We start from the raw sequence: 15,459 nt of genomic DNA, 5'->3' as shown, positions 1-15,459 counted from the left end.
GTGGTATAAATTCGTAACTCGCGATAAATTCATTAAAAATCACAGAGTCTGCTAATTTCGAAATTTAAAAGTTGACAAATTTTGGAATCAAGGAATTTGAAAATTTTTAAATTATGAAATTTTGGGGATTGAAAATTTAAAAAACTCATAATTAACTGTTCGCTCAATGAAAACTTAGTTTTACTAAAACGACTACATCGCCCTCTAGCAATACGACGATGAATGTAACAAGTCTTTAGTAAATACCATTGAACGGGTCTCCTCGTCTTGTCAACAGCAACGTACTTGCACATCAATTTGCGAATCAATAGTTTGCAAATGCAAGTAATAATATCGTATACATACAAAAAAATCAAAACAGAATAATTTAAAAACAATAAATCGTATTAAGAATAAAGAATTTTTCAAAATGTTGAAGTGAGTCACTCGATTCAATTTTTATGGAATTATATTTTAGCTTGGAAGGAAATTCCGGAAGTCGAGTCAACCGCCATTTTGTGTTCGTTGAACAGGATAAAGACTCTGTAAATGACGGCTTGATTCATTCTGAATAATCTTCGTGTAATTATTGTTCTTTTGTTTTTTTCTTCGTCATTCGTTCGGCTTTGCCGTGTTAAGCAGCGTTGATGATTGGGATTCCGCGTGACGATCGACATAAGATCACGGTTAAAATCCGCAACAATATGAAAAGAAGCTCCAGCCGAGATACTCCACCTCCTCGCGTCAAACGGAGCAGATCTTCTATGGGACGGTAAGATCTATTCAGTGTTCGTTAAAATATATATATCTAAAAAAAAAATGTTACATGAAGTATAATTTTTTTTTATACCACAATTCTAAAATTTATTATATTTAATTTTTTAAGGATATAAAGGTAATAAATGGATATATTTCATAATTTTTCAATTTCTTATCCTTTTAAGAATTAAAAAATACTTTTGTTATATTAAAATCTGTTCCATTAATTTACAGATACGATGATTCTAGTGATGAACGAATAACTCCTGAAAGAATTCGCCGTCGTAGTAGTAGAGGTGCAAGAAGTCCTAGTCCGCCGACGCGTGCCTCCTCTCATGCTCGATACGTAGAATCAAGTTCTCACAGAGATGATTATTTAAGAGCACCTAGAGAATTACCTCCAGAACGCCCGTACAGTTACAAAGTTCTTTGTATCAGTTCAATTCATCCAAAAGCAAGTGATGAGGTGATTAAGGATACTCTTTACAGAGAATACAAAAAGTTTGGAGATTTTTCCATTAGAATTTCTCATGAGCTAGATGAACGTGTTGCATATGTTTGCTTTAGAAGTTCAGAAGATGCTAGAGATGCAAAACATGCTAAACCAAGAATTATTATGTATGATAAAGTAGCACTTGTTGAACCAGTTTATGAGAGACCTGACACTTACCGTCGTCCACGTTCGATTACACCACCCGATTACGAAAGATATTATGCTAGAAGTCCTGGTCCAACAGACAGACACAGACCTTTAGAACGATATGAAAGAGTTTATGGACCTCCAGTTGGATTACCTCCACCACATAGAGAAATGAGACGTGAAGCAATTCCACCACCTCATCATGATTTTGTTCGACCTCCAATTCATCATGGACCACCTCATGTTCATCCTGGACCACCTCATCATTATGGTCCACCAAGACACATGATGATAAGACATCCAGTCCACGGATTTGAGCGAGTGGAAAATAAAAAGGATAAATTCCCTAATTATTTACATCATGTGTCTCCAGAAGATGATCCGCTTGCAACAAGAACTCTCTTTGCAGGGAATTTGGAAATCAATATTACAGAAGAAGAATTGAGGAGAATTTTTAGTAAATATGGAATTGTTGATGATATTGACATTAAGAGACCTCCACCAGGGACAGGAAATGCTTATGCTTTCGTCAGATTTCAAACTTTAGATATGGCACATAGGTGTAAAGTTGAACTTTCTGGACAATACATAGGAAAATTCCAGTGTAAAATTGGTTATGGAAAAGCCACACCTACTACAAGAATTTGGGTTGGCGGTTTAGGACCATGGACTTCTGTACCACAATTAGAAAGAGAATTTGACCGATTCGGAGCAATAAAAAAAATTGATTATATAAAAGGCGATAGTAACGCTTACATTTTATACGATTCGATTGATGCTGCTCAAGCAGCTGTTAAAGAAATGAGAGGATTTCCACTAGGCGGCCCTGACAGAAGACTGAGAGTAGATTTTGCAGATGTAACTCCTGGATTTGGATTTAAACCAAGACCTTATCCAGAAGAAGGTGGAGAATTTAGACCAAGGCCAGTAGATTATGAACCATCTTATGATCCTTACGGACCAGACAGTGACTTTGGTTATGGACCAAGAGGGTTTAGAGGTAGGGGATCTGCTCCATGGCATGAAAGGAGAGGTGGAGGAAGAGGAGGTTATCGCGGAAGTTATCCTGAAAGTTATATGAAAGACGAAGCTGATTGGTCTAGTCGCAGGCCACCTCCAGAGTTAGAATATGAAACTCCACGAGGTTTACGTCGGTCTTTGTCAAGAGAGCCTGGTGTAGATCGATCACGATCAAGATCTCCCCGTAGAAGACAAATTGATTCAGATTCAGACTCCGAAAATACTCGTAGTGGAATGCTTTCTACTTCCAGAACGCTACCTGAAGTTGCCAGAAAATCGATAGCAGTTTGGCAAGGAGCATTAATTTTAAAGAATTCTCTGTTTCCAGCTAAATTTCATTTAACCGATGGTGATACAGAAATAATTGAAGCTTTGATGAAGGATGAAGATGGAAAACACATGCTAAGAATTACACAAAGACTACGTTTAGATCAACCAAAATTAGACGATGTGTCAAAAAGAATTCAAACTTCTAGTTCGCATGCTATTTTCTTAGGATTGGCTGGTTCAAGTACAGTTATTTCTACAGATGATGCAAATGTGCAAACGAGACCCTTACGCAACCTGGTATCATATTTGAAACAAAAAGAGGCGGCTGGAGTTATTTCACTGCTTAACAAAGATACAGAGGGAACAGGAGTACTTTATGCGTTTCCACCTTGTACATTTTCTACAGAATTACTAAAGAGAACATGTCCAAGCCTCAGTGAAGAAGGACTCAAGGAGGATCACCTGGTAATCGTCGTTGTTAAGGGGGGTAGCGCCTAAGTTTTCTTTATAATCAAGAGTTAAAACATACACATGCATATACTGACTAGAGTGTTTAGTATCATCACATTGAAAACATTATTTACAGCTTTGAAAAACTGCTTTATATGTAACATTTTTAATAAGCCTATACTGTGAATCACATTTTCTATACTTAATTTTCATAAATAATTAATTTTAATATAATTTTAAGATTTGTAAAAATAAAATGGTTAATAGCCATGTAAAATTATTTTAAATATTGCAATGCATAACATTTACTGAAATTTTCTATTTCAGAAACGAAAATGAAGTATAGTAAACTTATTAATATGAAGTAATGAATATGAGAAAAACAATTCAATTTAATAAATTTAGAAGTCTAAAATTAAATACAAGTAAACAATACTATACATTTTTTTAATAGATAACGTAATTATGGAGTATGAAAATAGATTAAAATGAAAACTAAAAAGAACATAAAAAGTTGGTAATTAAGTTTGAATACAAATTATATTAAATTCAAATACAAATTATGTTAAACTTAAACAAATTACCAGATTAAAAATTAAACCTTTTCACTGTATTAATGTAGGAACTTTTAACAGTACTAATTTCTATAAATAGAATAATATTTTATGTAAATAATTTTGTTTGATTTATAAGTATTGCAAATGTTAGGAAACGAAGATATTAAACACACAAGCTTGTATATGCATCAAAAATATTACATTTCTATGAGCCTGAATTGCTTGAACAAAAATTAAGTTGAAATAATAATAGTAATAGTAGAATAAATTTGACATAAAATATTTTTTTAATTCATTATCGAATGTTCTGATTAATACCTGTTGTAGTACCTTTTTTAATTGTAATTTTTTATTTCTCTCGTTATTAGTATCCAAGCAATTCAGAATTCACTAGGTTTTGACAAAAATAATTAATTAAGTTTTCCTAATTATCACAGGTAATTTGTAAGAATTTTAGAATTAGTTTATACTAGAATTACATATTCTTATGCGTATATATACAGTTCTTTCATATTCAAATGAAACCCTTTCAAAAATTTTTTAATTTGATTATTCTTTATCGTAACATTTTATATTGAAATATAAACATAAATCAAGATGAAAATAGAATATGAAAGATCTGGTTGAACTATATTTGATACAATAATTAAGTCTAGATAATTGTAAAATTGCATTTTATGAATCTATAGAATTATCTGTGTGATATATATATATACATATATATATGTATAATAATTACTTACATAAGTGAATTGTGCGGACGTGTTCTGAAAAGTGAACTAAAGAAAGTGAATGGACAACATCCTAAAATGACCCTCTGTGCTTTTTTCTCAGTGAAAAAGGGCAGAATTGTTTTCTTAAAGGGACAGTGTTTGGTGATGAATATTTGAAAAGCATAGAAGAAAAAAAACAGAACGTGTACAGTGAAATGTAAAACAAATCCAAGTGTTTGTGCTTGACGACCAACACTGTGACGCTCTTTTAAAATAATATTTTAAAAGTGCGTTACAGTATGGCGCAACCAAAGGTGCAGTGGTTTAATCACACAGTAGTGTTGCAGCAACAAATAGATGACCATTTCGCTGAGTCAATGCATTCATTATTCCTACTTCACCTACCAAAGTTTCAGTGGCGTCAAATGAAAAAAATCATTGTTACGTTAGAAATGTAAATAATTTTAACAGGAAGATGCGTTAATAATTTCAGTGGTATTTAAAGATATAACAACTAGAACAGAGTTCACTAGAACAGAGAAATTTTCCAGGAAGAAATATTTTGGTTAATTTCAGTGGGATTAACAAAAAATTTGTTATGTAGACAGCTTAGTTATGTCACTTCAAAAATGCATGCTGTGACTTGGCATATAGTCACATGGGTTTTGAACACAAGTTTTCTCGTGAAGTTGATCGTGAATTTGGTGATGTGGTTTTTCTTGTTTTGTCAAGAAGATTCTTCCCATCTTGCTTAGATTGATTGTGCAATTAGTGTTTTCTGTGGTCTGTGGCCATTTCTGGTTCTTAATTTCTAAACAGTAATCTAACATTAAAAGGAAAAAATAGAGTTTCTATATTTTGATTTTCTCAAAAACATTTGTGTCAAATTTAAAAGTGAAGAATAGTCTGTGCTGTTTCAGTGTATTCTGTTAAATTCTTTTTAAATTCATTAAAACTTTTAAATCTATTAAAATTAAAGAAACAAAAAAGAAAGATTTGTTTCAGAGCCACCGTGACGAAAGGATAGAAGGATAGAAGAATCCATCTACCATCTACTGTATTTTACATGTTGTATGAATAAATCGCATAAATTGGCAAATATTTTGCAGCTCAATTTTTTTAATATTGGAAGATACATGTAAAATAAAATTATATTAATCCACTATACACCAACTTAAGAGCTTAATAATACTATTTAACATAGAAAGTGAAAAAAGATTTGTAGTATATTAACAAATAACTTACAATCTTAAAAATATATCTTTGTAACATTGATAAATTCCATTATTGCATATTTTAAACATATCATTTGATACTTAATTTTTCACTTCTCTACGATTGAAATAAATAATTTCAAGTCGTATAATTATCTATTTATAAATTAATCATCAATTTGGAATAAAAAGAGATTAATTTTTCAATTCCACAATTGAAAACTCATAAATTTAATAAAAAAGATAATTACAAATTTATATCCTAATTCTCTCGTAGTGCATTTAATATACTTTTATATCTATAAAATGAAGATATATGATTTCGCTTGGAAGAGGAGTTCTTTTAAATATCACAAACCAATATATCTAACATGCTTGGAATAAATAAAAACTCATCGTTCGAAAAGTCCTACATAGTGAAGTATATATAATTTTATTTTTATAATTTAAATAACGTTATTAAAGTAACATCAAGTACTAAAAATTCTAGACAAATTTTCATAAAATTGGTTTTATTTCTACTAAAATATGATTCACTTACAGAACATAACCTTAAAAGTATAGGTTAAAACTGTTTGATTTCTAAATAACGAATTATATGTAGAATCACAATAATTTTCAAAATATTTAATTTCTTGTCTACAATTAATTGATATTAACAAGCCGAAAGTTTCGATTCCGTTTCATTAATTCTTGTCAGTTACTTATCCATGAAATGTGAAGAATAAAAAAAAAACTTTCACAACGTGTGTGTATATGCGTATATAAATAACAGTCTTCATTAACCTTTTAACTGGAATTTAAGATCATATATATACATTTGAAGAGGAATTCATATTAAATGCATTAATTTAGTACATTCCATTATCATTAATGAACTTGTAACAGAAAGTACACGGAAACCTAAATTTTTGTATTTAATTTGTTTTTTATAAATTATTTTAAAAACTCAAATTTTTAATCTTATTATAATTAAGAATTATAAATAGTATATTTGTAACAACTATTATATTGTATATTCTAAAGTTGTTTTGAAAGGATAAACGGTAATTGAATTTAGAATGAAAAATTTAACACATAAGTAATTATAAAAATATCGGACTATTTGAAAAATTTTGTGCTTTGAAAGTAAGATTAATATGAATTAAGTAAACCTAAAAAGTTAGATGTAATTTACAAGGGAACATTTACAGCAAATATACCGAACCTTCTATATTGATAATCGATACTTTTAACTGCAATATTTACTAACATTTTAGTTTCATCTTAACTTTTCAATTTTCTATTTATAAATTTAACACCAAAGATTAATGGTATGAAACAATATAATATTTTGTTACATTTAAAATGCATCATTTTTAAATAATTGTTTCTTAATTAAAATATATTCATGATCTAAATTAAGGAAGTTCTCTTTAGCAAAATATGTCATAAATATCATTTTAAAAAATCATTACATTAATAAAACAAAAAAAAAAAAAAAAAATGGAAATACATTACATGAGTGATCAAATACTGATTGATGCACATGATCTAACAATTAAGAGATAATTTCTACGTGATTTAGTATGTATATATGTTGTATACACAACGCACGCGTGCGCACACATGCACATTGCACAAACACGCACGTTTGTTATGTATATATAATATACTTATATATCCAATTGTTTACTTTCAAGGTTTACAATTTAGGAAAAGTATCTAAATAAATATCAATGTTACTCTTTCTCTTATTACTTAAAAATACAGTTATGGCATCATATTATGACTGAATATCTATAAAAATTAGAGTCCCTTTTGGCATTCTTATTTTAATTGCAATCATTGTAAAGCTTTCCCAGCACGAAAAGAAATTTATTCTTTCCAATCTTTCTTAATTTCAAATGACCATTCCCACTTCAGATGTTCATGTTTGTCATCGTCAGTAAACAACGAGCTTACACTATAAGAACCACGTGCCATTACGCCAGCTGGTGCATCCTCCGTTGGAGTAGTATATGATTGTACTTCTGTTTTTGGTGGATAAGAACCTACCATATGCATCATCTTGTCCACTGAAAAACAATGTTAGTAATTAATATTGTAATATCCATAAACTAATTTTGTACATATCAAATCTTAAAAGTACCTGTTACACCTATTTAGGAAAGCATTAAACAAAAACCAAATATAACAGATTAAGCTTACAATTTAAAATAAATATAATTCCAAGCTCTAAATTAATCATGAAAAGGTTATTAAATTATTAATATTTAATTTTCAACAAAGACCTTACCAGGTACTCCAAGGCGGTAAGTTTTTTGAACATATTTTAGACCATGTACAATTTCACGTTGCACAATGAAGTCAATCCTGATTCTGTAACTAACACCTTCTTTTATTACGAACGTTTGTTTCTTTAGCTGGGTAAGATCACCTGTTAAATCTAATTCCATATCTGGTCGATCTGCTACACAAAGTGCTAATTTCTTAACTATTACTTTTCTTGGATCATTTGGATCTATAAGGATTTGTTATATTATTCTCCTGTTTTTTCTTCTTCTATTTGATATATTTTAAACAATTAACAAAATGCCCACCTACAATAACGCCTCCTGATTTTGCTTCCCCTAAAAGCGTTTCTTTATATTTACGTAAACTTTCATCTTCCTTGTCTGCTTCTAAAATTTGCTCTATTGTTTTTTCTGGTGGAGGTTTGTAATTAGATTCTACTTCTAGTTCCTCTTCCACAGAGTCAATGTGATCCGTATTGATCTCTGACATTTTTACTACGATAAAGATATGTCAATATGTTGTTAATACTGTATTTAATATAATTAAAGCAATTATTGCAAAATTTTAATGTATCATGCAACAGGTACTGTAAAAGCCCTATTTACTTGAAACAATTCTGTTTGTATTAAAAAACTATTCAAGTACAGGTACAAAAATTGTAGTTGTTAACCTTAAAAGTATAATTGATGCGAATACTATAATAATCAATACAACATAAAACACTAAGTCAATAATTCATTGTTAAAATTCGAACATATGTATACACATAGATTAATGACATATATTCATTGTCGCATAGATATGTTTCCACAGAATATTTTTAGACCGATCGAATGCTGGAAAATTAACACTAAATTATGTTTGGTTTAATATTATATTCCTATATTATAAACAAGTTCAACAAATATATTAAGAAATTGTTAAATATGAGTAATTAAAAACAATAAACTGTTAAAATAGAAAAATGACAGGATGATAAAAAGTGTTTAGCTGAACCTGTAAATCTGTTAAAAAACAATAGTTAAAAAATGTTGTAGTTTTGGAAAAGACAAAATTTTGAATAATATACTTACTGCGACTATAAAGTAATAGAACGAAGATTGAAAAACGAAAACCTACGGAATTATCGGCAATTTCTTAATCCTGTTTGCCACCCCTTTGTGATTCGCTTTGAGAAGCGAAAGACATGGACAATATGGCGATTTTAAAAGGGCGGGTACTTCCTGTTTTGGTTGATTTTAAGGTTAAGGTTTATTTGTTTATTATTTTGTATGGAAATAAAAGTACTTTATTTATATATAAATTTGTATGTAACTATTTACTTATTACAATATTTTCATTATATTTTTTCGTTACATAAATATTACATTTAATACTTATTAAATTTTATATTTTTTAAGATTACAGAATATTTCCCACATTTAACATAACATGTATTTTATTAAATACATACTTGATTAACAAATTACCAATACGTAAGTTATCAAAATATCCTTATAAGTACATAACAGTATTCTTGTTTAAAATAAATACATATATGTGTAATTATCAGTTTTAAGTATTGCTTAAAATATCTTGACAGTATTCTAGAAGGATCTCTATGTCTTGCTGATTTCGAAAATTCATTTTGCACTTTTGAAGTTTATGGTACAGCAATTCTGGATGTACTTTTGCTAATTCTTTTAAACTGCCTAAAAAAATATTATATTATATTATATTATATTATATAAATATGTTGTTAATATTATATAAATTAGTTGATTAAATTAAATGTTATTACCTAACGTTAGATTCTGGAATTCCTTTTCTGGATCATCTAAATATATTATAACTGTAGTATATAAGGTATCTATGTGTCCTTTGTTAAAATTTAAATCATAATCTTCAGGTATTGTACTCCAAAGCTTTGTTAAAGCTTCTAATGAAGCTATTCTAATATCATCGCTCCCATCATCAAGTCTTTTTAGAAGTACAGGATATATTTTATGAATATATTCTTCTGTAAGATGGTCAAATCTTTTTCGAATACACATTATGAAATACATGGTTTGTAAAGAATACAGTCTACTCTTTTTGGAATTGTCATCTGCAAGGCTAATTAAAGCAGGAATTATTTTATCAAGTGTTAAAGAAATGTTTTGTTCTTTCATATGTTTAATTTTGTCCATAATAAGATCTTTTTCATATTTATCTAGTATTGTACACAAACATGATAATGCTGCTGTACGTATAGCTTCAGCAGCTCTTCCTGCAGACCAAATTAATCCAGGAAATACACAGTCTTCTATAAATGAGTTAAAGAATTTTAAATCCATATTTTTAGCCAATGAATCTTGACTAAAGTATTCTGATAGTAAAATAAAATGTTTTAGTCTCAATTCAGCATTGACATCATTTGTCATAGTTTCTTTTAGAACAGGTAACATAATGTCCATGTTGGAAATTAAAATTTGTCTGATATAAGTTAAACATCCACAGAAAATTTGAGACTCAGGAGTATGAATTGACCATGACTTACAACCAGAAAATAATGAAGCTAAATGTCTAATGTTCTTGTTACAGAATTCATCAACATTCTCATATGAACTAATATTTGTAACAGTATTTAACAATTCTTTTGCTTTTAATTTTACAATATCTTCTTGTGTCATTGATAAAACAGTAAATATTGTTGTAAATAAATCCTGTGATATAATTTTACAATCCTAAAAATTGTTTAATTTATTAGTATAGTAGATAGCAATTTTTTATCTATAAAAAAATAAAGCAAATGACTAACCTCCTTACATATTAAAATCATGGAATCACAACAAGCTAGTATTTGTTTCTGATACATAGGCTTTTTACTTTGACAAATATGTGGTTGTTGTAAAAATTGTGCAATATCTTTCAGTAGTGGAACAAGTTTGCAATGTTCACTACCTCTTAAAATTGCTGCAAATACTTTCAGATGACCCACAGATAAAGTTTCGTCAAGAAAAGAAATTATTAAATGACAGTAACTTTTTGGATGTACAAAATATCCTATATATTCTGCTGCTCTTTCTACAGTTTCTACGACTCTGTAATCTTCATCATTACATGCTCTAATAAAGAGTTTATTAGTTAATTATAGATATATTTATTTTAAAGTTATTTTGATAATTTGTATTTTAGAAGTTAACACATTTACCTATACATAGGAGGCAAGAGTTTTCCAATATGTTGTATTACTTCTTCTTCTATATTTAAAATAAAGACACAGAGTAACTGTGCAGTTCGTACCCTAATGTCTGCAAGCCAATCTCCTAATTCTAAACTTATTCCATTTAATAATTTACTAAATGTTTGTTGTGCTATTGTGCGACAGCCTAAATTTGGTCTTGTAACTATAAAAATTAAAAAAAAAAGTTCTATATTTTATTTCATTATAAATTTATTGAAGTAATTTACCATTGGGATAGTGATGACGTTCTTCAGTAAGAAAATCCAACTTGTCTTTAAATTTTTCATTATTTTGATTTTCTTCTATATAAGACTGTCCTACAGCATCCCAAAAGTTTGCCGCTTTCTCTCTGATTGTTTCTAATTCATCATGAAGACCTGTTAATAATAATGGAAGGATTTTATACCACCAACTGTATCGATCCCTTAATTTCAAAAGCCAGTTGCCTGCTATTTCTATAACAGCTGGAAAACATAATTATTTTAACACGTAAAAAATATGTAAACATGTAAACAATAAAACAAATAATTATGCACCTGTTCTAACAAGTCCATTTTGATCAAATAATCTTTCTGCTAATGGTGTAGCAACTTCTTCTAAAGATTTGCTATTACCATATTGAATTAAGTCACCTATTGTAATAATAGAAGCAATTCTAACTTTGTAATGTTGATGTGTGAAATTACTCAAAATTGGTTTTACTAAAATTTCTGACTGCGTGTAAAAATATCTTGATAAATTTTTTGCAAATTCAGATATACAATTACAACTTTCCCTTTTAACAAGTGGATAATTGTCTACTACTGTGCGTACTAAAATTTTTACTAAATCATCAATATATAATGCTAACAAGGTTTTGTATTTTAATATTATTGATTTTAGTAATATAACACATTTTAATCTCACTTCTTCTGAAGTTTCTATTAGTTCTGAAGAACCTAATCTTCTGGATAAAATTGGAAGTAAATACATGATATATTTATCATTAGGTGTTAAATTAATTATAAATAATCTAATAATATCTAATGCTTTATCACGACAAACTTCTGCTGAATCATTTAAAATTCTCAGTAAAACTTTATTTATAACATCCCATAACTTAAACACTTCATCTTCAGATTGTTGCAATTCTAAAAATTTAAAAATTTCTTTTAAACCCTGTATTCTTCGTTTCTTTTCTTCTGATTGTAAAATAATACACAATCTTGAAAATTCACAATTCGAAATTTCTACCGACATTTTGAAAAACTTTGTATTACGTTACCCCAATGCTAATTCAAAACTGTTTATATAGTTTACGTATTCCCATAGCAACATTTTTATTGATCTAATCACTGTAATTCAATCTGTTTACTAATTATGTATCGATTGAATATTGTTTAAATTAGAGGAAATAAGAGAAATGTTCTATGTTTTTCTTCAATTTACATTATTATTTCATATTTTAGAATAACGTATTTATGATACTCACATCCTAAAATGTATTTATTTCTTGAATACGACACATTATAAGACATAACTTTATAAGACATAGCATAGAAAGTACATTTATACAGAATTTATAACATATGAAAATCGTCAAGCAATGAGATTAAGTTAAAAGGGACTAGTACGTTTGGTCCTTCGTAAAATAAAATAAACAAAATTTAATAGATATGTCTTAAATATGGTCCCCAGCTACGGAAACTCTCGGTGTATCTAGAATACATTGTTTTTATCGTATCATTTTTAATCTTCTAAAGTGACATTTTTAAACAAGTATGACATAGACTCCTTATTGTGAATACGCCTAATAGCTTCTGCTAGCAGAATACTGATATCGACAGTCTTTATTTTTGGGCACTGCATCTTTTGAACGTCATGAGGAACTGTATTTGTAACAACAACCTAAAAGTAATAATTACAAATTTGATTTCTAAAAACAGTAATCCTTTTAATTAAATTTAGTACTAAATATTATTCTTAAACGTTACATTACCTCGTCGATTGGAGATTCTTCTATTAGTCTGGGAGCATCAGAACTTAAGAGACCATGGGTAGCTAAAACATAAATTTTACAAGCTCCTCTTTCCTTAAGAACTTCAGCTGCAGCTACATATGATTGAACATCATCTATCATATCATCCTGCAATCGATATTGTTGAATATTAATAAACATATTTTGATAACTCTATTATAGAATTTCTTCCTTTTCTAATATTTACATACCACCATAATAGCTATATGTCCACCCACATCTCCTACAACATTAATTGGTGGTTTTTCTTTTGCAGGATGCATTGGAACACCAACTCCAACTTCCATAGTTCGTGAAGCTAGAGCTGGTGGAGAATAACGTCCATCATTCATATCTGATTCTGCTTCTCTTTGTTCTCCATGAATTACTGCTATTCCTAAACGTAATCTTTCTGCATAACTAGTTGCCTTTTTCGCACTGCCAGGATTTCTTGCAACTATCACTGAATTGTGATAATCTGGAATCTAATTAAATAGTATTAAAATTAAAAAATAAAAAGTATTGTAAAATGTAAAAATTATTTTCAAAAAATTAATACATACAGATTCTTGAATATATTGTAGTAAAAATGGACTAGCACGTAAATTATCCACCGGTACATCAAAAAATCCTTGTATTTCTTTTTGGTGCAAGTCCATAGTAATTATATGAGTTAAACCACTTTTGCACAGCATTTTTGCTAATAATTTAGAGACTATGCAACCCCGTTTACGCATTTTACATTGTTTGGAATATGGTAAATAAGGAATGACACCAACAATATTTTTTGCAGATGAAGTTTTGCACGCGTATGCCATAATCAGAAGTTCCATTATATTATTATTCACATCCTTTGTTCCAGTTTGAATAATGTAAAGATCTTTGCTTCGTACGGAATCTCCGATTTCAACCATAGTTTCACGATTTGATTTATGATATACAGAGCATCCTCCATGTTTAACACCTAATCGGCTTAAAATTAAAAAGATTACATTTTAAAATCATAAAATATTTCATATATTTATCTATAGAAACTTACTTAGCAATAAGATTAGCAAGTTCTGGGTGGGAATTACCCGCAATTAGTACAATATCCGAAGACACAGGTTTATCCATGTTGTAATTGCTTTTGAAAAATAAAATAATAAACTTAAGTCTATGTAAACCACTACAAAAAAAAACTAAAAAATGTTGTTTTATAACTCGACTTTTATTTTAAATGAAGATAAATTATATAACTGGATAAACAATGCATTACTATATTCAAATATAAGTAATTTAGATAAATACCTTAGAATTTGCGATATGGCGATAATAGATTAAACATTTATATTAAATTATGTATTACAAACTACTTCCACCTCTATAATCTAGAGATTTTCATTTATCTGTATGCTAACGTTTTTGTAATCCTATTAATCAGATATTAATAATTATTTGTTTAAAAATTTTTAATTATCGCTTGATTTAATTTTCAGGTTTGGTTTATATTACCCTTGCCGAGGGTATTTTACTTGCTCTGTAACAGCTGTTTAATTTCAAGAGTACCAACCATATAAACTACACTAAACAATAGGGAATCTCCCGAAGTTAGCTGAATAGTACAAATTGACTACGATCCATTTATGATCTATCATACTTAGAATGAATAATACAAATATAGTTGTTTGTCTTTTTTTTCAATAATGACTCGATCACGAAATCAGTTTACTCAGAAATTAGTGTAAGTCAGTCAATATAGTTTAAATATTGGTTTTAAACATTGTCTATTTTTAATTTTTAATGATTTTTTGAGGTTATGTGTTTCTAATATAATTTAATCTATCTTTTTACAGTCACAAGTGATCTGTCAGATTTGAAAGGATATCCAAATACTTCCAGTTTGTTACTATGAAATAACAATTCATAATAGTGTAAGTATTTTAGCATTAAAAGTTGCATAGTAGTCTAATTATAATTTTTATCCTTCATACATCTTACAGAAATCTTTATTTTATGTTTATAAATAATGGATTAATATGTACAAGTGGGTATTAGGTAATTCCTTCTAGAAATATAATAGAAAATATAGAGTAAAACTTTTTTGTCTGAATCTTAGATTTCTGAAGAAATCAAATTTACAAGTCTACTTTTTACATATGTAATTACAGCTGAAATAAAATTCAGCATATAATATATAATGCCTATCCTATTTGCAAATAACAATTCTTTCTCTAGAGAGATACAGATAAGTAGCTACTGACATTTTACGCCCCCCCATTTTTGTTTTTGGAATTATTATAGATAACATTTATAATAAAGATATTGAAGACCTAAATAGATTATTAACACATTAGTTAATTAGTTATGTATTCAAAGATTTAAAAAATGATAAGACAT

General features: G+C 28.6%; 4 protein-coding genes across 6 annotated transcripts; 1 reads left to right on the top strand and 3 right to left on the bottom strand.

Annotated features, from left to right (window-relative positions):
• The first annotated feature begins 232 nt into the window (after window positions 1-232).
• nito (RNA-binding protein spenito) lies at window positions 233-14,993 on the top strand. 2 transcript variants are annotated; one of them, XM_003704445.3, is made up of 5 exons: window positions 233-751; window positions 973-9,122; window positions 9,280-9,354; window positions 14,559-14,803; window positions 14,916-14,993. In XM_003704445.3, the coding sequence occupies exons 1-2, from the start codon at window positions 627-629 to the stop codon at window positions 3,164-3,166; spliced, it is 2,319 nt and encodes a 772-aa protein (XP_003704493.1). In that variant the 5' UTR covers window positions 233-626; the 3' UTR covers window positions 3,167-9,122; window positions 9,280-9,354; window positions 14,559-14,803; window positions 14,916-14,993. The 2 variants fall into 2 exon arrangements, with proteins under 2 accessions (XP_003704493.1, XP_076390325.1); XM_076534210.1 differs by having other exon boundaries at window positions 973-9,185.
• LOC105662783 (rho GDP-dissociation inhibitor) lies at window positions 7,318-8,368 on the bottom strand. The gene is made up of 3 exons (XM_012287877.2): window positions 8,185-8,368; window positions 7,881-8,105; window positions 7,318-7,659 (listed from the first exon to the last, which is right to left on the bottom strand). Exons 1-3 carry the CDS (start codon window positions 8,366-8,368, stop codon window positions 7,460-7,462), a joined length of 609 nt encoding a protein of 202 aa, XP_012143267.1. The 3' UTR covers window positions 7,318-7,459.
• LOC100877064 (Dynein axonemal assembly factor 5) lies at window positions 8,978-12,401 on the bottom strand. The gene is made up of 6 exons (XM_012287874.2): window positions 11,621-12,401; window positions 11,312-11,548; window positions 11,052-11,247; window positions 10,659-10,965; window positions 9,660-10,584; window positions 8,978-9,570 (listed from the first exon to the last, which is right to left on the bottom strand). Exons 1-6 carry the CDS (start codon window positions 12,321-12,323, stop codon window positions 9,434-9,436), a joined length of 2,505 nt encoding a protein of 834 aa, XP_012143264.2. The 5' UTR covers window positions 12,324-12,401; the 3' UTR covers window positions 8,978-9,433.
• Window positions 12,542-14,585, bottom strand: LOC100878304 (phosphoribosyl pyrophosphate synthase-associated protein 2). 2 transcript variants are annotated; one of them, XM_003704461.3, is made up of 6 exons: window positions 14,371-14,585; window positions 14,120-14,206; window positions 13,644-14,052; window positions 13,293-13,565; window positions 13,063-13,209; window positions 12,542-12,971 (listed from the first exon to the last, which is right to left on the bottom strand). In XM_003704461.3, exons 2-6 carry the CDS (start codon window positions 14,194-14,196, stop codon window positions 12,813-12,815), a joined length of 1,065 nt encoding a protein of 354 aa, XP_003704509.1. In that variant the 5' UTR covers window positions 14,197-14,206; window positions 14,371-14,585; the 3' UTR covers window positions 12,542-12,812. The 2 variants fall into 2 exon arrangements, with proteins under 2 accessions (XP_003704509.1, XP_012143263.1); XM_012287873.2 differs by lacking the exon at window positions 14,120-14,206.
• Window positions 14,994-15,459: the final 466 nt, after the last annotated feature.

Source organism: Megachile rotundata, chromosome 8 (assembly GCF_050947335.1).
Source record: "Megachile rotundata isolate GNS110a chromosome 8, iyMegRotu1, whole genome shotgun sequence".
NCBI lineage: Eukaryota > Metazoa > Arthropoda > Insecta > Hymenoptera > Megachilidae > Megachile > Megachile rotundata.
This window is presented reverse-complemented; position numbering and strand designations above follow the sequence as displayed.